General features: G+C 37.8%; 1 protein-coding gene across 1 annotated transcript in view; it reads right to left on the bottom strand.

Moving 5' to 3' along the window:
* ZDHHC17 (zDHHC palmitoyltransferase 17) overlaps positions 1-22,413 on the bottom strand; it is a gene marked incomplete in the record, with an annotated part of 33,851 nt that extends 11,438 nt beyond the window's left edge. Inside the window, 10 exon segments of the mRNA XM_072401396.1 lie at positions 1,869-1,969; positions 4,779-4,921; positions 5,484-5,609; positions 6,006-6,168; positions 6,637-6,701; positions 9,429-9,573; positions 11,750-11,827; positions 14,186-14,308; positions 16,946-17,052; positions 22,298-22,413. Coding sequence (XP_072257497.1) covers positions 1,869-1,969; positions 4,779-4,921; positions 5,484-5,609; positions 6,006-6,168; positions 6,637-6,701; positions 9,429-9,573; positions 11,750-11,827; positions 14,186-14,308; positions 16,946-17,052; positions 22,298-22,360 — 1,114 coding nt within the window.
* Between the last annotated feature and the right edge of the window lie 547 nt (positions 22,414-22,960).

Genomic DNA, 22,960 nt, shown 5'->3' with positions numbered 1-22,960 from the left:
AGCGGCTATGTAAACCGATCTTGCACCTGAGCGGTGGGAGATCTGGCGACATCAGTAAGAAGATTGAGGGGCATTGGCGCTTCATCCACACTATGGCAAAGACAGATAACATGACAAAAACAAAATAAAACGAATGCTGCCATGGTTTAGATGTCTCCACAGGGCCCCTAGTTTCCAAAAAGGATGCCATTATTTCAAAATGGAGCAGATAAAAGACCACCCTGGTGCCAATAGCAAAGAGCAAAGGTATAACAAGGTGTTAGTTTCTCCAGCAGTCCTAAACTACCAAGTCACACATCAGCTATGTCAATATCTTTTAAATAATGCATGACCGAGTTGCTGTATATTGACAAGATGTCTTTAGTCATAGCTTTCATTTCGAAAAACACAAAAGAAATTCTACACTGGCAATGGAATCCTTTGTGTTATTTCTTCCTCATATGTATTAACTCTTTGGTTGCATTTACATGGAGTACCTACAGAAAAGCTACCCGACGGTAACACCAATAATGAGGCAGAGAATCCAATAAACAGGTAAATGCAAGCTTATCAAGTAGAATACTGGCATTTACAAATACAGGCTGCAACTTGAGTGTAGTATGTATCTATCTGTACACACATATACACTCATTGCTCAAGGCAACCAAAACTCATGTTTATCATTGACTTCTAGCTTTTTTAGGAAAAGCTCCTGCAGTGTCACAGCTTTAAAATTTGACACGTTTTGTTTAGAAATACATATATTGCCAATATGTAAATCAATAGCATACACAAACATTTCATTCCCCAAATGTATGATAAAGATACAGTAAAAAGTCTTTAAAAACATCCATCCATCCATCCAATCCAATCCATCCATAAGTATTTCTTCAAGTAATGATGGAATTTACCTGTTGATTGTATCACAGAAAAGTCTGTGTGTAGCCCTAGTTACATAAAGGTGTCACTCGGGTTTTTAAAATGTCTTATTACTCAACCACAACCATCACATAACATGCTGAACTTAGCCTATACTATGCATAAAAAAGAATAAACATCCCTGACCATGAAATAGCTGTGTGAGGCACTATAATACATATCATTTGTTACAGCTAAGTATATTAAATTTTCTACCACTTTCCAAAATACTATTAAAGGCTTTATTAGCACACTCATTGTACTTATCACTCATCTTCGCTGGGCTTTCAGATAAATGCAATAGAAAAATGACTGCGTTACAGTTGAAATAAATCACATCAAGCTTGTGAAAGGTCACAGCCATCGAGCAGATACATACAGTCATGTATGATTCAGTAAACATTGCAACATATATGCAACACAAGTCTAGACAAACCTCATCATGTAGCTATGTGAGCACTTCATGCCTTTTTAGCTGAACAGAGCACAAATGGACGTAATCTGAGAACGCAAATGCCTCTCAAGCAAAAGGTATGAGTCAGCAGGATGAAAAGCATGAAATGGGGGGAAAGCAGATTGGAGGAAACGGGAGGAAAAGCTAGTCTGGCTTCTGGAACAAATTGTCATTTTACAGACAATACTCCAGACTTGAATGTGCTCAGCATGATCCAATCCGAGCTCGTCTAAAAACATGTCAAGGAAGAAAATGGTGTGTGAAATCCAGCAACTAAAAAGGAAAATGTACTTGCAAAACAGCCTTGCTTCCAGCTCATTTTCATAGAATGCAGATTTTCAATATCCAATACCAATAGATTGATCTCACAAACCAGGCAAAGTTAAGTTTTGCCAAAATACCTAGTGTGAGAGGGAGTCTCACTAATATGTTTCTAGGGTTTGGTAAAATGGGGAAGGACTAGAACATCGGTCAGGGTATTATTATGAGCATGGAAAATAAAGGAATAAAAGGATATCATTCCAAAACCAGAAGAACCAGGTTACATACATCCAGAACTTGGTTGCCAGGTAAATCCCAAGAGGAAGTGCGCTATGCATTGAATGATCAAAGAATGACCTGGAACATAAAAAGAAGAGTTAAAAATTCTCTCATAAATCAAGAATAAAAATAAATAAAAAACAACAATTCCAAACATCACATATGCAACAATGAACTTGCATCTGATTTTTCTGAATATATGCAGCAAATGAACTTTTTAATTGGAAAACTTTGGTCAAACTTACAAGTTTATAGACCTCTCTGAAATGTTTTTGCTTCAAGGTCAGTCGGATTGTACCTGCACGACCACCTTAAGGTTTAGGGCTTACAAATATTGCAGTATTCTCACAACACAGGCAGTTTTAACTCTAAAACCACTTGCAAAAAATGAACATTATTATGAATGGACCATTTTATTTCTAGGATGTATGTTTTTGCATGCTCTACATGCTGAATCCAAGGGTGATTTATCACCCCAGCTGCCTCCATGAACATGAATTGGTAGTGTTTATCATAGCTTTGGGGGTGGGGGGGCACCACACTGCTATGCTTTGCAGCATCTTGTAAATCCCTGAAAAGCATAGTGGTTACTACCCGTTGTCACTCTCTTCTGAGCCTCTAGGCGCCTAGATGCGGTAAATGCCACAATTTTCCTAATGCTAGCCTGAACATGGCTTCTGGAAAACTAACAACATGTTAACACTTGTGATGCTGCTGTAAAAGAAACTGTATGCATCTACATGTTATTTCTCAGTGAGGTGCTCCAGAATACATTTAAATATAGAGTAATAATTTACAGTGATGAGTGGGTTATCTAAATGAAGGTCACAGACCACAAGACCCCATTTCCCCAAAACAGAACACATATCAATTGTGCATTTTATCAGAGCTACACAACTAGCTGTGTATGTTATAGCCAGCTCAATTAATCCAACCTTATTCTGTTCAATAAAATAGAAAATCTTGCTTACAAAAGTTCAGCTCTTTAAACAAATTCTGACTGTGTGTGGACAGCTGTAAAAGCCATAACATCTTACTGAGAAAACCTTGGTTCACACATGCAATTAAAAACCTCTATATACAACTGCATGTTGCAAGAAATATCCAAGTAATATTTATCATAGAGATATATCTGATGTTTTCTCCAATGTACAAAAATGACAGATAATCCAATGGTCCAAGATGAAGACAATCTGTCGCTCACACAAGAATAAAAGAGTGTGACTGATGAAAGAACACATGGGAGTTAAGGCTTACCTCAAGTGAACCAGTACTAAATCTTTCACAGACACAGATGGCATTACACAAACGGCATTACAATGTGTTCCCTCCTAAAGATTCTACTAACAACAATTACTCCTAAAGAAATGTGTCAGCTTTCCATGCTCCCCTGAATAAAAAGGAACTATTTGCTACATTGTGCTGATTGCAAACACTAGACAAAAGCAGTAACACCAGTGTAAGCACCTGGAGAAAGAAGGGATAGAGTTTGGAATGTATTAAAACAATTATTTATGAATAAGTGCAATTTGGAACACGTAACCAAGACGAGAGGTGATGATAGTACACGGGAAAATATGCTGTAGTACAGGTAGGCCAAAATGGAAAATATGTGACAGGTTGCTAGAGGAGCAGCTTTATTGCTATGCTTTTTGTTTTTTTAATAAAACAAATCCACTTTTACATATGTGGGTGTGCCAACAGCCAAATATGCTTTGGTATACAGAAGAATGTTCAATACTAAAACCTATGTATCATGTATAAGGTTTGGGCTTTAGCTGTAATGCCAACTGAGTTTACACAATGAACCACTGAATTCTAACATTAGAATGAAAGTGGTCATAGCCCACATTAAGACAAAAGGTGGTTCATGAGAGATAGTTGGAAAGGTTAGTCCAAGGAAATAAGACATACCAACTATAAATCGTTGTGGAAAGGATTACAATGTCAATACCTCCCCTTGCTGTAGTTCCTATCTATTCCTGTCCAACATGAAGTGTCAGCCTACAGATGGTCTTCCTTTTAGATATTTTAAATTCACCTAATATTATGGTAAACTCAAAACTTAAACTAGTTGGGTAGTTTAACTATCCACTAAAAATAGAGGTATGACCAACTAACTTTTTAAACGAACACCTGGCAACACTTCTTTTTCCTTTTCTGAATACAATAGTTAGAGTTGGAACATTGGTTAGATTCGGATAGCTATTGGTTTCCTTGGTGGTAAGATTTTCCCTTACTGCTAAGTGAGGTTTAATTGCAAACATGAGAATTGTTACATTGATGATCATACCGTGTATATTCCTTCATGCTACAATTTAAAGATGGGAGGGTAATATTACACAATACAGCAATAAGATCCTGGCATAGCTCACTTTTCTTCAAAACCTTTGCGAATTCACTTTTTTTTTTTGTCAATTTTCTCATACCAATTTTTCTGGTATTCTATTTTGTCTGGTCCTTGTCTACATTGTTCTCCTTGAGCAGTATAAGTGTGGCCCCTACACAATGCAATCTATGTATCCAGTTTGAGGATGACAAGTAACAAAGTCTGGAGGAGAAGATGACATTACTGTGTTGAATCTGTACTCCGACCCATGAAAGACTTTCAAACCTTACCTAGGCTGAAGAGCTGAAGTATTTGTAAGGTTGAAGGTATAAATTCATTTTTAAACCATAAATTGTTTTGCCTTACACAAAAAAAATAATTAAAACTGGGATGATACAGAGAGGCCTTTAGAAATGTGGTGGTTTAATACTGACTAGTCAGTGTCTAAGTTGTTGCTTGTACATGCTACTTGACGAAACCTAATCAATTGTATTATAAATATTAAAGTTATGTCCTTGACTGATTTTTATTTTTAAACATGTTTCAAAAGTCACTCACTTTGATAGAAATTGCACTGTCGCCCAAACACCGCCATACATGAGACCTTTAATTAACCAGGAATCAATGTCAAGATCAGCAATAAAACCGACCAGCCAAATTACCAAGAATGGTGTTCCAAGCATCACCTTTTGCCGAAAATCCTGAGGGGGGGGGAAAAAAACAGCCATAAAGCTAAAGGTCCATATTGAGACTGATATATAGATATAAAAAGAAAATATATATCCCTGATTTTTTCTAAGATAAAATCAATACATAACATAAAACTACCCAGTGCTTTTCAAACATACAGAGATTCTGAGGAAAGTCTTCCTAGTCATAAGTAGGATAGCCAATTGCACTGACCCACAGCACAGATATGGAGTTTGTGGATTCATTCACATGTTAGCATGGAAAGAAAATACAAACCCTTAAAAGTTACTCCACCTTACATGGTGCGCTTGTATAACTACAGAATTTTAGTAATCCTGACATAAGTATTCTCTTTATACCATAATTTCTGAAATAAAAAGGCAGAGAGACCAAAAATGCTGCAACACAATGCACATGTTATGCTTCAAAATAGGAATGCATTTTCCCGCAGTGCATTCTATAGGACACTGATGGATAAAATTGCAGCATAATGCCCATCACTGATGCACAATGATGTGAATAGGCATAGTTTCCCCCCCCCCCCCCCCTCAATAATACAATGCAACCTTTTACCTTATCTGCTTTTAGCTTTTTGAGGAATGAAGGATTGTCATAGCCTTTGGCTTGTCTTGCCTCTTGTAAATGGTTGATCATCCAAACATTTTTCCTCTGCTTCGCTAAATCAAGTGGTGATTCTCCCTGCAGTGAACACAGGTAGGAAACATGCTTTGATTTAAGGCAAATCAAGTGATTTCTTGGGTCAAACATTTAGCTATAGTTGTACGATATCAAAATATAACATTTTAAAGGGGGGGGGGGGGGGTTATTTTTTTATTCCACGGTATGTGCACTTATGTTTCATAAGAGCTCACTATATATATATATATATATATATATATATAGTATTTTGTTTTTTTATGATTCTTGATAATTGCGCAGATATTTTTGACAGATCACCACTTTAAAAGTTTTTTTTTTCTGTTTAATTACTTAGATCCATGATTTGAAATTTCGAATAAAAATGATATCTAAAGGATTCTTGCAAACATACTTGATACATTCTGTTTTTTGTGTAAAAAAACAAAAAAACTTTACCTTAATATTCTGAGCATCAACATTGGCACCGGCATCTAGAAGCAAGCTTATAACTGTAGTGTTTCCAGCCAAAACCGCCCAGTGTAGTGCAGTATTTTTGTGGTATTTATCCCCAAGATTGACAGACACGTTAAAGGTAAGAAGCAGTCTAGTGGGATCCACACTGAAAAACAAAATTGAGCAAAAACACCTTAAAAAGGGAAACCATAGAATAATTTCTGTCAGCGATTTTTCAGATTTCAAATTTTACTTACATAACAAAATTCCAAACCTGTAGATTATATTTACAGTGACGGTTTAACACCAGTGAAGACCAAAGATCTACTCAATCACTACATAGATGCAATTTATAGTATTTTCAAACAATACAAAGCAACAAAGCTTATTTAAAACAGAAAACTGTGTTTAACCTTGGTTAAAATGAATCAAGTGTTACCCACTGGTATATTGTGAATAAGCACCTTAGCTGTCAATGTATTATAGGCACACACAGAACAAAAGTAGTCAATCCAAACCCATGGGTAAGTAACCAGTAAATAAAGCTGGTCACTTACACAATGTTTTGAACAAATTAAACAATATAAAGTTTTCCAACACGTAGCATCCAATGATCAGTAAATTTAATTGCTACCTGTGTGTCCTGTAAGCTGCCCACATTAAAGGAGTCATTCCATTTTGATCCATCATATCTACATCCTGAAACACAAATGTTGATCAAGTTAGAACACACATAAAATAAAGGAAACAAACTTAGGTCACATAAGATTAAATCAAACAGCAGTGCATTGTAAAAATGGAAAATAATCAATATTAAATGAAACATTAAAAGTCAATACCAGAATTTACACTCTGAACTCCAAGCTCAAGTGATGCTAAATTCATATAAAAAGATAACCTATACACATGTTGTGAAATGAATGTTCATTTTTTTAAAGAATAAACTAAATTAATATTGGAGAGACAGAATATAATAAGCAAAAGCTCAATTACCTTGTGTCCTAGGGCAGGCAGAAAATGAGAATAAAATACATAGCAAATACCTATGTAGAAAATATTAATTAAAAGAAAAAAAACATATGACCAGAAAGATCTGCAGCATGTCTACATTTTCCCTGAATACTTCCTGACTGCAGTAGCAAGTGTTCCTAAATAAATCATTAAAATGGTAGCAGCGCCACCTGCTGACAAAAACAAACCTCTTTGGAATCCTTAATAACTGGAAAAAATTCTTCATTGCAAAATCTTTTTCTTAGTTCTTATTGAGGAAGTAATCAAACTGTCCAGTGTCTTCACCTCTTTCAAACATACTAAAATCGTGCATATATATGTTCTAATTACATAGAGTAATTATTCTTGATCTTTAGAGTTGGGACAAAATAAAGTTGCAAACACAGCAACAATAAATAAGCATATCTGTGTGCAGTCATTGAACACAATTATAAGTGTGGAGAGAAAAGTGGGGACTGCACCAGCAGATTTTGCTTCATGTCCAATCACAGGCTATCAACTCTTATTATGCATGGAGGACAAGACCCGACTACATCATAACAGTGATTTACTACACTTACAAATCATTTGCAAAGCTCCCAATAAATAAATGTAAAAATATGCATGTAACCTTTACCTTGAAGTCTATCATAAGAAGATGGTGGTGCCCACATTGGAATAAGGACAGGTGGGTGCAATTGAAAAAAAAATGTGATAAGGCAGGTAAGAGTATTTTATTGCAAGATGGGACTTCAGCTGGCCCTTCTGCAAAGAAAAGTCGTGCTTGATAGCAATTTATTTATTTTAATTTTTGGGTTTAGTTTTGCTTCAAGAGGTCAACTGGAGTACAGTTTTTTATTCGGCATGACAAGGGATAATGTGTCCATAGGGTGCAAGCACTGCTGGGAGAATGTCTATGCAGCTTGGAAGCTGGAAGACACATACAAAACCAGATGACCTTTAAATAGTCAATGAAGTACATTACTCATTGTTATGGTAAAAATAAGGGCAAATGAAGCAGTTACAGCAAAGAGAATTTCAAATGAGTCATGCACCATGGAACAGAAAAGCAGGAACAAAGCCAGGTGGATTTTGTTGTATATTAGTTAACATGCAAAGAGCTGTCACCCTGAGGTCCTAAAACTTTTTAAACCATGTCGGCTTTGTGTATGAAAATTTAAAAGGATAGAAAAGTTATACCTCCACCCTTTTATCCTAAGATTCCATAATGGAAAATTTAGAAATAATTAAACTGGTTTCCTGCAGTTATGAAAGGAAAAAAAAATGACCTTGGGTGAGCATTTTACTGCATAGCTTTTCCTGAAAACTATTAGGGTTAGAGCAGTATTTGTTCAGTAATAGCGCTTCAAAGTATTTATTTTATATTGCAATTCTAAGATACTTCTATTAATTGCCATCAAGCAACCCATTATCCTTTTACTGCCACATTCCTTTTTTTGAAAACTTTAAACTTTCAGAATAATTCAGCTGAATACATTCAAGGGGTAAAACAAAAGCTGGACAAAGTCTTACTGCTGCTTTTCTTTAGAAGGAAGCCACAGTCTGAATAGAAAGCCAGTGCCCTGCCAGCATGCTGTAGACAAAGACTCTTATTTTCCAAATGGAAGCCGTGGTCTTTCTGCAGGAATCGAAAATGCCCTTGCCAAGTCAGACCTATAGCTATGCAATCAGTAAAACTCAAGCACCTTGCTGTATAGATTGCTTTAGTTATATCACTACAGGGGGCATATAGGACCTATAAAGAGTTTCCATTAATTCCACAGAGAACAAGGGTCCTTCTCTACAGCAAATTTAAGCATTCATACATTTTTTGTTCTTCTACCAGGAATGTTTTAGTCAATGTAAACTGAAAGTTCAGTTGAGCTTTTATTCTGCTCCTACAAAGATGAGTAAACCTCACCCAACAGTAGAAACTTAACACGCATAGTGATAGGATAAGTTAAAAGATCAATGACTAAAAGGTAAACAGATTTTCTGTTCAGCATTTTTTGCTCTAGCTAATGATTCCCAAATCTAGTTTGCAAAGTAACCATTTGTTACAGTCTAACTTTAAGTGATACTAGTTCTAGTACCAGCTAATACAAAGGAACCAGAATGGTTACCCTCCAAAATATAAAGTCAAGTATTGTAGATAAAATGTATCAATGCAAACTGTGCAAGATATACACAGGGTTCCAACCATTTTTGGCATACCCACAAAACATTTTTTTTGTCATATGGATGGGGAGGCGCTCAAGAAAGCATATATGCCACTGGGAGGGTGACAGTAACTATGTTTAGGAATCAGATGAATAAGTGGAGTGCAGAGAAGCAAGCATCCTCAAACATGTAAAATGTCTGACTGTTAGAATGTTTATATCTCTGATGTAATTTTACAAATGAACCAAATAAACAAGAATATTAATTTCTTCTTACCTGTCCCTTAGCTATGAGATATGCAACAATCGAGGTATGTCCAAACTGAGCAGCTAGATGAATACAACTGCAGCCTTCTCCATCAATCAGCGAGGGGTCAGCACCATATTTCATCAGCTGTACAACCATAGACAGATGTCCCTGTCTACAAAATACAAAAAAATGCAATTTTACACAAGGTAAAAAAACCCATAGAAATAAATCAGACTGTCAAAGATTCTAAGCTTTGGATAGCCTGGTCTGTAAAAAGGATGGATATCCAGTTAGGTAGCTACCGTGTTTCCCCGAAAATAAGACACTGTCTTATATTTTTTTTGGCTCCCAAAAACACACTAGGTCTTATTTTCGGGGTAGGTCTTAAAAATAAAAAATAAAAACTTACCTTTCGCGAGCCCGAGTTCTGGCTTCTGACAGGCGGAGTGGATGAAGTATCACTCCGCCTGTGACAGCAGCCGGAACTAGAAAGAAAGCATCGGCTTGCGCGGCTCCGCAGTGTGCACTGCCGCATGCTTTCTTTCAGTGTCCCGCTGCCTTCACAGGGAAAGAACACGACTCGGTGAGTACTGTCCTCCGGTTTTTAATTTATGTATGCTTTTCTTTTCTTTTTCCCCTCTGACCTGCTGTATGTAGTTAAGGGGGATCTTGAGCAGGGGTGGGCTGGCTGTTACGGACCCCCACGTGCGATTTTAAATTTTAGATGGGGGTATTAAGCTTTAGATTTTTTAGGCTGAATTACAGTTTTGGGTGGGTTTTTTTTCTGAACTGGACAGATCTACACTAGGTCTTATTTTCGGGGTAGGTCTTATATTAGGGCAGGTTTAGAAAATAGTGCTAGGTCTTACTTCGGGGTAGGTCTTATTTTCGGGGAAACACGGTATATAGAACCAATACTGATTTTCATCTCATTTGCGCCACATGCTTGCAACAACCAAAATGTATGTACAATGTGCACTTATATTTTCCAATATCCCTTTCAGTACACTGGTCTAGTACATACTTTATGTCTACATCAATGACAGATTTTCACCTTAGAGGATCATCAGTTAAAATGTCAGGTGAAAATCCAGCGTCAGTAAAGTTGTTCCACCACGTTTTATAGATTGTACCAGGTGGACTTAAATCTGATTTCCAGTATGAGTTTAAAAATGGAACACTTGTGACAATGCTTGGCCAATCACTATTGCTGTCACAGGAAGCAATTCCATTACAAGTAATTCCATTGCTCCAGGCAGCTAAATGGAGCAGCGGGGGAGCAAATGACAGCTAGTATAAACTGCTGGTGGACTATGTTTTGAAGATGTATTGTTAGCAGGTTTGTTACTTACGTCTTCTATATAAATGTTAGCACATACATAAAATTTAGTTATTAAATGAGATCCTTTTATATTTAATAATTGTGTTGTTCCTTCACACGTTCAGTAGTTGATGCATTAAATGCACACTAAAAATAGAGCTGTCAGCGACATTATAATTCACACCACTTTGCATGGAGCACTTTTAACACTTCACCGATGATTTCAGGAATCAACAAGTTTCATTTTCCATGCACTTGTGAAGTACATTCCATCTATTCGGCAAAACAGGGCTTAGGGTAGTTCAATAAATGCTTTGAGTAAAAAGGTTTTTAGATGCATAGTTTAAAAAAACATATCTAACTGAAAGATAAAATTGTAACAGATTGCAGCTTAAGCCATTGTGTAATTGTGGTGGCTACATTATATTTTTTTAAGGCTAAGGGTTTGTCTTTGGTTAGCACCAGAAGGCACTGGAAAATGAAAATGTTTACTGCATTCAAGGGCAACACCAAATGCAGTCTGATTAGATGGTTATCAGACATTGCAAGTGATGTCAGTCTGGGGCAAAGTCAACTAAACGCCATCAGTGAGCGCTGGTCTGAAATCAGTAGCATTGGAGCTTGGTGGTAACCCATCTTTCTTTCAACATCGCAGATAGGGGGGTGACCAAGTTTAGTGTATTGAACCTAACCTTTAGCAAGTACAGAAATCATTTACTGATCTTCCTGCACCTAAAGAAAGCACACAGAACCTTATCTCTTTGTCAACTACTAGTCCCAACATTCTAACAAGCAATAATGTGTATGACCAAAGGGCAATATGATTGAAGTCCAGCCTGGGTGACAACACTGGCTCCCTCCATAGATACAAGAGAGGGGAAAAAGTGCCAGGAGAAGAACTAGGGTAAAAAGCCTGAAGAAAAGAAAACAAATGCAGCCAATGCATCCTAGTACTTATAAGCTGTAAAACCTGAACTGCATGTATTTTGATACACTTTTGGTTTATTTCCACAAACAATATTCTTACCTTGTTGCCCAGTGCAAAGGAGTAGAATTTAAATCCCCTCCAAGCTGGTCTACTATAGCACCTTTCGATATGTAGAACCTAGAAACAGATTAAATTAAAAAATGGCTTCTAGACAAAACACAAAAACACTTTTATTTGCCTTTTTACATGAATAAATGGTTTCAGGGCAAAACAGAAAACGGGAGAACATGTTATTTACAATATAAATAAATCACACAGGAAGCATTTATTATGTTATGTTCAATGCTGGACAAATTCTAGTTGCCAAGTAGCAAATCGGAAAGGCCGCCTGTTCGGACAAAACAAGGCAGCCGCTGTTGACTTGTATTGAAAAATGGTAGTGTCTTGGCTGCCAACTTAAACATTGTTCTATATAGTTTACGTAATTGACTTAGTGCAAGTAAAAGAAGTACATTTGTAGAAATCTGAGGCAGCTCAGCCAGCCAGAGTATAAGCTGTAAACATCCAATATAAGGTGTGCACACATTATCAGAGAGGACTGAACCAGAATAGAACAGTGTTGTGTCAGATGGGCAGGCCAGGAAGTACCACATATTTATGTGACTATGCAAGTCTTGTTGTGAAATACTGAACATATTAACAAAACCCTTTAGAAGAAGAAAATAATCCTTAAATAGACTATGGATACATTGAATAAGGTCACCACCTAAAGCATGGGGGTTTGGAGGTTAGCACACTGGCCTGTGCAGCGCCAGGTCCCGGGTTTGAATCTTAGCCAGGGAACTACGGCATGGAGTTTGGAGCTTCTACCCGTGTTTGCGTTGGTTTCCTCCCACATTCCAAAAACATGCATTTGGGTTAATTGGCTTCCCCCCAAACATTGACTTTAGACTGTATTAAAGACTTATGACTATGGTAAGGACATTGGATTGAGCCCCTTTGAGGGACAGCTAGTGACAAGACTATGGACTTTGCTGCGTAATATGTCAGTGCTATATAAATACTGTGTAATAATAATAAATCAAGAGCCACTTGGTGGGCACTGACTTAAATAAAAGGAGTGGAATACCATTGCTCAGGATGGGTGTCCTAATAGTTACAAAAGCCCTGCAAGGGTGCCTATAGTCTAAACTGGAAATAGATTAGGTGACAGAGAAGAAGTGTCACCAGATAACAGAAGTGACCTATAGGTCACAAAAAAAGATTCTTATTGAATTGGCAAGTGTAGTCAAGCACTGAAGTCTGTATACACGCCTGTGGCAGACACAGAATGAGGTGGATGGGCATTGTCTTAGAGGATACTTAACAATGGGTAGAAGGCATCCGATAGATCAGAAAGGAAAAATATTATGAAGCAATCCAACATCTATAGAGGACTTTATGCTGGAAAAAGAAGAGCAGAGTTTGCAGGGATTTATTTTAAGATTGTTTTGATTACTCTGTTCACCTATGATGTTTTGAACATCTTCACCTAGCAGTGCATCTTTATTTCTGTTTCTGTGATACAGTTCAATCTCACTATTAGCCATAATGTCCTTTTTTGTTGGCGTGTAGCAGGCATTTTCTCTATTCTAAGTTCACCCCTGACATGTGCTTATTAGGGGCCATGTTATGATCACATATGATCAGTTTTCCTTTCCTCCTTCCACTCTTTGCTCGCTCTTCACTTGCCCTGAGGATTGTTTTTTGAACTGGGAGACTGGGGCTGGCATAAGAAAAGTTATTTTTATGTTTATTTCTGGGGCCGGATTAGTTTTATAATTACTTTTTTGTAAAAAGGAGAAATCTAGCAAAGCTAATCTACTCATTAGTTACTGTATTCTATAGCTGTTTATGTCACACCTTTTTATTCTGTAAATAAAAAATGTTATTTAAAAAAAAATTAAACTATAGACCACCTGATAAAGAAAACAAGGTGCCAGTCTGTGCAGGCAACATGAAAGGATTACGGGGATAGCATGCAAAATACACTTATCCTGAAATTAAAAAAGGATGACAAGAGAAACTATACTAAACATTTGACTGGTTGCTTCAAAGAAGGTTGACTTTATCCAGACAACCAAACTAGTGCATTAACCTAGCAGAAAAACAAAAGAAAATATATAAAGTTTAAATAATAATAAAAAATTGTAGGGTGGATTTGCTGAAACCAGGCCGTTTCATTTCATTAATATAATTCAGTTGCTGCAGCTGTTCTCTTCTGTGAACACCACTAATCACTTTTAATGACATAACCAGATACAGCATACAAATAATCTCAGATTGACTGCATCAAATTCTTAGATATGAATCATTTTATAAATCTGCCTGTTACATTGAATTGGGTTCTAAGCTTAGCTTTCTGTAAATCACAAATTCTACATAGTTGTCGCCATGCAGTCTGCATGCAGAACATGTACAGGGTAGCCATGACATAGGCACATTCCTAGCTGTGAGATAGTGACAAGGATGCAATTTTCATGATGTGATACTTACTTCACCAGATCTATCCTATTATTGATGGCAGCCCAGTGAAGCAGTGTAACATTCTCTTTGTCAGGCTGTCGCACATCATAGCCTGCTTCCACTAGCTCTCTGCATCGCTCATAGATTCCATACCTTAAAAAGAACAAAAATAGAAGAACCATACATTGAAAAAGGCACAAAACTACCGTCATTCTCAAGAATGCAAAAATTGGGGTGTTGTTAAGCAAATCTGTTTCCAAGAATGCCAAGTTCTTTTTATGCGGTGGACTTCATAGCATCAGGGATTTCCATCACAACATAAGACTTGGATGCAGCATAGATGGGATTTGACTTTGACTTTCCAACATGATGACCACCTCCTATTAGTTCTTGTTCCCAGGTCAAAGTGAAACCCCCCATTTAGCCCAGCTATGCATTCAAAAATCAATTTAACATTTTTCAACTTAGCTTACATAAATTTTGTTTGTTTATTCACACATAATTAACATACATGGGTGTGAATAGTTTATTAGCCTAAATTATTTATAATTCTTTTCAGTCTTGCAATAGAAACTCCTGCTACACAGGAGGAACATAAGACGCCAGCATTCAAAATTACAGCTTTTTCCAGACTGAAAAGGTATTGATATATTGATGTGTTGTGGTCATATAAATATTTTCTTATATTATAATTGGGACCTAAAATAAAACATCAATGAAAAAAAGAAAAAAATGCACATGCTAATACTTAAGTTCTAATTTTCCGTTTCCCCTTGACAAAATTCAGAAAAATTGGACTGCCTTTACTGGGAACCAAGCGTCTACTGACATATCATCCAAATATATTCAATACCCGGGCTCGGACGGGGAGCATACATTCATGGACAATGGTAAAGTATGGAGGTATTAAAGCTCTCTAAGGCTGGAGTAGATACACTTCCATCAGTGAAGCTGGGTGATACAGCAAACCTTGAATAGATCTGGTACAGGATTCAAAACATTTGCTAGCAAAAAGCAAATGATTGTGAAGAAAACCATTCCAGGTATGCTGGATTACCCAGTTTCACTAATGAAAGTGCATCCACTCCAGCCGGAGAGCTTTTTTCTAAATCAGGCCCATTGTGAAAGCAAAGGACAGAGATCTTGCCAGTGATTAACGTAAGTTTATGGCTGTGAAGTAGAGCAGAGATGTGTGAATGAAAGGAGTGGCTGAACAAATACTTCAGCAGATAAAACCATGCTTTAATAAATAAACCATAAGCAACATGTTTACTCTGCAGTTATAAATGCTAGTTACAAAACTAATTGGATTGCCCAACCTCCTATGTATTCTGTATTCTCAGGTATGAATGCTAAGAAGAATGTACACTCAGTAAAAAAAACACATTATCTTGATAAAAGACTTCAAAGAATTCCACCAATAACTTATTTTTTTTTTTACCTTAGAGACTTGTTACAACAATTACCATTGCAACAACAATAAACCAACCTGTCCCCCAGCAGATGTCATTAATTTTGTAGTGACAGAGGCTGGTAGCATGAACTATGGTGTATGACATATGACTATGGAAGTAAGGTTAGCAGGGTAATATCCTTATTTAATGTACAGCACTGAATATGTTGGCACTATATAAATCCTGTTTAACAACAATAATAATAATAATGGTAGGGACATTAGGTTGTGAGCTCCTTTGTGGGACAGTTAGTAACATGACTATGGTCTGCGTAATATGTCAGCACTATATAAATACTGGATAAAAATAATAAAATGCTATCCAAAACACACAGAAGTGAAAAAAGAGAAAAACAAAGACTTCACTTGCTGCCCATAAAAAAGGCAAGTAATCAACTTTATATACTGCAAGGAGCAGATGACTATTTTCTTAAGGGAAACAAGAGGATCACTTTAAATGAAATCTATTGCCCTACAATCTGGTACAACAGATAGGTGCTTTACTAATTCCCCTCCAACTCAAAATACTTTGTTTGACTTGCTGGTAAATTTCCAAATAATGTTTCAAAACTTATCATTACCATGTAAGATGTCTTTATCTAAAATATGGGGAAGTAACTCCAAACCTTCTGGTACAACAAAGCTGGTCAATATGTTTTAGAGAAGAAGGTGCCACCGTAGATCATCACTTCAGATGACACCGGTAATCTCACTTAATGGAAAACCTGCACTGTGGGAAAAATGTAGGCTGTCATTGCTACCTATATGAATTTACTAAAGTTAATGACAAAAAAACAAAAACGTACACAAAGTGCAATATGTCTTAATATTTAGAGAGGGCATACAAACAGACATACAGCAAGACATTCAATCATAAGCTGTATCTTGGTCCCCAAGGTGATTTTATTAAATAAAACAGAAACAGCATTATGTTCTGTTAATTTAATGCGCTCTGGATTGGACATAGCCGTATGCAGCATTTTTCCACAGCCAAGGGCATACAGGTTATTGGAGATGACAAAGGGCTTTGTAGGCAGAGAGAAAAATAATAGTGACGATATTTTATTTTAACCTTTATGCTGGTTTTTAGTAATTTTGTTTATCAATTAACAAGATTATAGATCTCTTACATGTTATTTTATAACGTTTATCACCATAAGCCTCTAATACAGACTGTTCTCAGAGCATGCTGGACTTTCTTAAGACAGCCCAGCACTGCTTGCTTCTGTTTACAGGTAAACCCATGGATGTTTACATTTCTTAAAAGTCAGGAATTACCTTTGCTAGAGAATCAAGAGGAAACATAAATACAAAATTATTATCCACTAAATACTCACTGCGTGGCTTTAACAATATCCCATGTGCTGTAGTCATCTATGTGACTTTTCCGACCAATAGATTCACTGCTATATCCATGATTATAATGACCCTGAGACTTTATTTCCTGTTAAAAAAAAATATTCATTATGACATCAAGAATTCACATGGCAATAAATATGAAAAAATAAAGGAAGAAACAGGAAGTGGAGTTAATCTTTAAACTATGTAGCGTGAAGATACTGTATCTGATTTTATTCCAATCTGTCAACTTTTTTAGGGAACATGTTTTTGAACCAGGAAAATGTGATCCCTATGGGTAAAACCTTCATGTAAAGTTGTTTCTACGCAAGCTCTAAACAGAGTAAGGAACGCCCATAGGAGAAGGGTGGTAATTAAATTACACATTGAAAATTAGGTTTAGGGATTTTATTTCCTTCTCAAAGTTTGGGTTTGGTACAAGCAGGCAACCTAGCGTGTTATTATAGTTTTTGTGCATTTCCTTAACAACACTAACACAATCCTTGCCACAAAATTACATTATACATGTCTGTTGTGGGTGGAGATCAACAAGAACAATATTGTCCAAGTAACTGCCAGAATCCTTGAGGTAATCAATGAGCAGACCAAATGCGAAAGATGAGGCCTGTTCCCAATGCTGCCCTTTATTCCTGTGAGCAGACAGGCTACTTATTTCACAAGGGACATGTTATGCCCCTCCTGCAATAAAACAAACCTGCCTGCTTGAAAAAAATAAAAAAATAAGGAAACAGAGCAAGCAGAGTTTTTTTTTCTGGCAAAAGTAGGATTGTATTAAATGCCAATAGGGTATTCAATCAGTGATCAATGAACATCATATTGATTCACTCATTTGATTGAATCATACATTCACAACAAAGTAATGCATCCCCATTAAAATACTCATGAGAATGATGCCTGTCATCTATACATAAACACCCAGGTGTATTCCATGAGGAAGAAATGTCTCAAACCCGAAACGTTTCACCCATAGGCTTCTTAAGAGAATATATTGAGAGCATAACATAATGTTCAATGAAGAATGGTAACCAGAGGAGGAGAAAAGGAATTTCTCACAAATTGATTTTTTTTGTTCATGAATAACCTCTAGATTAGCGGTCGCCAACCAGTGGTCAGCAGCTCAGGCGGGTGTGTCCCCAAGCGGAGTCAAGAGAGAAAGACCTTGCTGGGGCGGCACACCACAAAGAAACTTTGTGGGAAGTTTCTTCTCCTTTGAGTGACACACGGCTCCCCATGCATGCACCATCCGGAACCCGTAAGTTTAGTGGTCCAAAGGTCCAAAAAGGTTGACGACCACTGCTCTAGATATCAAAGTGTATCAATGTGTAACACACACGCCTGTCAGCTTTCCATACTGTAAAGCAGCTTACATTGACCACTGTTTGGACACCCTATTGGCGTTTATTAAAAATCCTATTTTTGCAGAAAAAAAACTTTTTCTTGTTTGTTGATTTCAAATAAATGATTACTATTTATTAGAAGAAGGGTGTCACACTGCCTATCTCCTTTTATTAAACCAGCCTGCTTGTTTGCAAACTTACAGTAATTGTACAATGAGCTGTGCAGATTTCTACTGCCCCCCATATTCTTTGTTCTAATTTTCTAGCTTCCACCCTCTCAATATGTCCCATTTTTACATCCTCTTTGTATTAGGTCCTAACTGTCTAGTGACCCTGTATTGTGAGCGAACCTTTTAATAGCCACCAAAAACAGCCGGGTGATTACTGAAAATTGTCAGGAGGTGCGCCCGTCTAAAAGGGGCTGGTGGGAACACTACAGAACATCAATGCCTTTTTTCAAAAACAAAGCACACAATTATAGTTGGAACAGGCTCAGACAGAGCCACAATGTGTGTTGTGTGCTTTACATGGGTAGCCAAGGGGAAGGTTAGAGAAACAAATTGGCAACGGCTTAGTTACAACAAGGACAATGTGGTCGACCAAATCATAGGAGGAAAAATATAAAATAGATTAAAACATTTTATAATCAGCAGCATCTTTCAAAAATACACGGGATGTGCACTTTGCTTTGCCAAAACTTGTATTTATCACAACATAACCTAGGAATAAAACGACATATTTCAGATATAATAAAGGTAGATACAGATAAACCAAGCACAAACATGATTAAAAAGGAAAATAACATAAAGAGCAGGGCTTACACATAAAGCATTAGCCTGAGCTATCCCTTCAGAATGTGGGTCACTTTGATTTGATACAAGTGATCCGATTCAGTCAGCTCTTATTTGCATGGATATTACGGTACCATATTGCATGCACTGTGTCACCACTGCAAACCCCTCCTAATACTTATATGGAACACACAGGGGTTTGAACAGGAACTTAAGGCAATAACGTTTAAAAATAAGAAAAGAAAAATGTCTCTATAATGTAATAAAACTGTTTTTGCCTTGTCCTTTCAATTATTTGGTTTGGAAGAAAAATGTTGTAGAATATAAAATTCCATGAATGTTAACATAAAACCGGGGCTCCAATAAAGAAATATACCTAATTTCTTGTCCTGCTGACAATGTTTTAGTCATGCAATTAGGGTAACAAGGACAGGACCAACAGCAACATGTACAGAAATTATCTGATATGGTTTCTGTTTTTTTTTTTTATTTATTTCTATCTGTGTTGCAGATTTTCCTTCACTTCCTGTCAAGGAAACCCATTGTCAACAAGACAGGAACTGAAGTTAAATTTAGTGTTCCCAGTTGTTGTTGCTATAGGAGTCCAGCAAACCCTATACCTCTACATTTTCTACAGCTCTCCTATACTTCCAACTTTCTAATGGTCACCTTCTTGGTATGACCCATGTTTTCATTGTCTTTGTATTATACCCCAACTGTCCAGTGCCCACGCATTGTGCAGCTACCCAAAAAACACCCGGCTCCTTTCCTCTTCCACCACCTCTGGTTGGAGAAGTATCACTCCGATATGTAGAAGCTGATTCTTAACATTTATTAGAACAAAATATTTTTGTATTATATAGTGTTGGCTTTCACGCTCGAGCCTTGCTGTGAACATGTATTAAAAATGAAGTCCATGTCTTCTTTTCATGTCTTGCCATACAACGGGTGGCTCATTGAAATAAATACACTGCTGTATCTCATCACATTGAACTCACATCTATGTGGCCACCTAGATATGAACCTGACCTTAGTCTGATGTCTTCAGTGTCTTTATTAAACTACTGATCACTAAATCCCATGTGAAAGTGCAGTCTCCTAGTGAAAATGAAATCCTCTAGGTAAAAAAATCTGAACCCATGGAGGAGACCCCATTTGAAATCTGCCTCTAAACTTAGAAATGTGAATTTTGTTGAAAAAAAAAATGAAAACCCACAAACAAGCAGTAACAGATTGCAGCCTAGCAATCATTACATAAGATTGCTGGATTCATTTGATTTTCACCTGGTGAACCTATGGTGAAACCACTCACTCACTGTATCTATAGATATACAAGGCAGGAAGAGTTTATGAATTACAGAGCATTACCTTCTTCTTTGCCTTTATTTTAAAAACAATTGGTAGGCCATATTTGGAATTTATATGCAAACTCTCCTGGTAATTGGTCAGGTATACAGATAATTACATTGGAATACTAATAGTGAGAGTTAAACTAAATACAGATGTGAAATTTCTGGCACTGTAAATCTTTTGTGATCATTTTATTCTATGGAGAGAGGAAGGGGCACCCTGCTGTGTTCTCCATAGGAAATGACAATAGTTGCTCTTGGTCAGTAGTTTGGAGATGGAAACTAAATGACATCAGGGGGACGCTGTACGCATGCTGAATTTTCATGATCATGATTAGTGAAAACTAACATGTGCAAAGCTTTATATAAACTAAGCTTGCAACAGTCAAGTCTGGGGATGTGTACATAACTTCAGCTGCCTGTATCTCTGATTTAGTGAATGTTCTGACATGCAGTTTTCAACAGGCGTGTATCCACCACTTATGTTTTATTCCATCACATGCTCACTTTGTCTTACCCAAATTTTTGTCACGTTATACAAAAATAGACCCGGAATTTCAGGCTGCATTGTAGCGGGAGGTCATGGGAAGGTGCACCTTATGGTGTCTGCTAAACAGAATGGCCTGCACAGCACAGGTTTACTGGGATCAATACCAGCAACTATAACAAAGAAGACATCTGCCCCTAAATTCACATATCCTGCTGGTCCCACCAACAGGCTAATCCACAAATATAGACCAAGCACTAACCATCCTGTAACCACAGGAATCAGCTGATCAGTCCATTCTTTGACTGTCACCCCTAAAACCAATCCATGGATGGGGTCAACACTGCACCCCGATTCCAGTACTCAGCAGAATACAATAAAACAAACCAGACACAAATCTGATTATTTTATTGTGGGCACAATGGTGTCACCTGAAGCCATCAGACAAATGACGAAGCTGCAGGACAGTGAGGGAATGATACCGGTCATCAGATTCAGAACATCCAGAGGCAGAACACAGCCAGGGAGACCTCTGGATTGCAGCTGAATATTGCAGCAAAGGATGGCTTTGGTACTTTATCTTTAAATAGACCAATTATAATAATTGTGTTATTTTTGGCTGGAGATGTGCTTTAAATAACACAACATTCTGAACAAAGTAAATAGAACAGGGTGTGATTTGCGTAGTATGAATGTGTTGATACAATCTCCATGCAAACTATTTATAAAAGCACCATGAAGAATATACAAATGAGAGTGAATATTTGTTCTTATAGGATCTTTACAAAAATGAACCACCGATGGCCGGCCCTCTGACCTGTACACACCTGATATACAATTATATATTACACACATTATATATTATATATAGTATGTGCAGTGATGGCTCCAATGATCCCCTGCACACAGCAATGTCAACAGGAAGGAGATGCATTCCTCCCGGGGACAGATGGCAGCTCATTGATGTGCAGTATTGGGGACATGATGGGACAATGCTGTCCCTCCAGGTATAGGGGTAGCCCCAGGATGAACCCAGTGATTGCTGCCTGTACATCCCATCCATGATGTCAGTGCTGAAGCTATATGATAACAAGCAGAGCTGGCACAGTGCCCTGACCCCATATATCAGTGGGGTGCGGGCATCATACGTGTGTGGGGTGACCGATCAGTGGTGGTGGTGGCCCGGGCAGATAACACACCGTGTCCCCGGGTTACACATAGGCCGCGATACTCCCTGCACCTCCCTGAGCATCCTCTATAACAGCGGACACACCGACCCCCAGGCCTCCATCACAGAACACCTGGCTCCCTGGCCTTCACCACCCTGCCACACCGGAGAGCGGGCCACCGATCTGACACAACTCACCTCCGGGTGCAGGATCGGGACGCAGCCAGCGTCTTTCTCATATTCCTCCATAGTGTCCGCCATCTTGGTGTTAAAGCCCCCGCTGCATGCTGGGTAATGAGAAGCCGGAGGGAGAGGCTGACACACACAGGACGATGGAGAAGTCTGTAATGTGTGAATGAACCCTGAGCCATTCACTGCTCCATTATTCCCATGTCACGCCTCCTACTCCATGGCTTCATTATCCTGAAATGTTGTATACAGTGCAATACATTTACCAGGGCGTTGTGGGGAAGTTCACAGGTTCAGTCACAGGTTTGTCCCGGGATATATATAGTCTGCCATCCTGAGACAGAATAAAAACCGATCATGTCTCCAAACATGACCGGGTTCACACAGGGACAAGGAATGTGCTTTTCACATAGCTGGATAAATATTCACACATTTTGCAGTGAATATTTAGCTTTGGTATACACAGAATATGATACAAAATGGAAACACGGTGGCCTGTGCAGCGCTAGGTCCCAGGTTAGAGTCTTGGCCAGGACACTATCTGCATGGAGTTTGCAGGTTCTCCCCGTGTCTGCGTGGGTTTCCTCCGGGTTATCCGGTTTCCTCCCATATCCCAAAAACGTGCAGTTACGTTATTTGTCTTCCCCCTAAAATTGACCTTAGACTGAGATA

Source organism: Pyxicephalus adspersus, chromosome 2 (genome assembly GCF_032062135.1).
Source record: "Pyxicephalus adspersus chromosome 2, UCB_Pads_2.0, whole genome shotgun sequence".
NCBI lineage: Eukaryota > Metazoa > Chordata > Amphibia > Anura > Pyxicephalidae > Pyxicephalus > Pyxicephalus adspersus.
The sequence above is the reverse complement of the archived record's forward strand: the minus strand, read 5'-3'. Positions and strand labels throughout refer to the sequence as shown.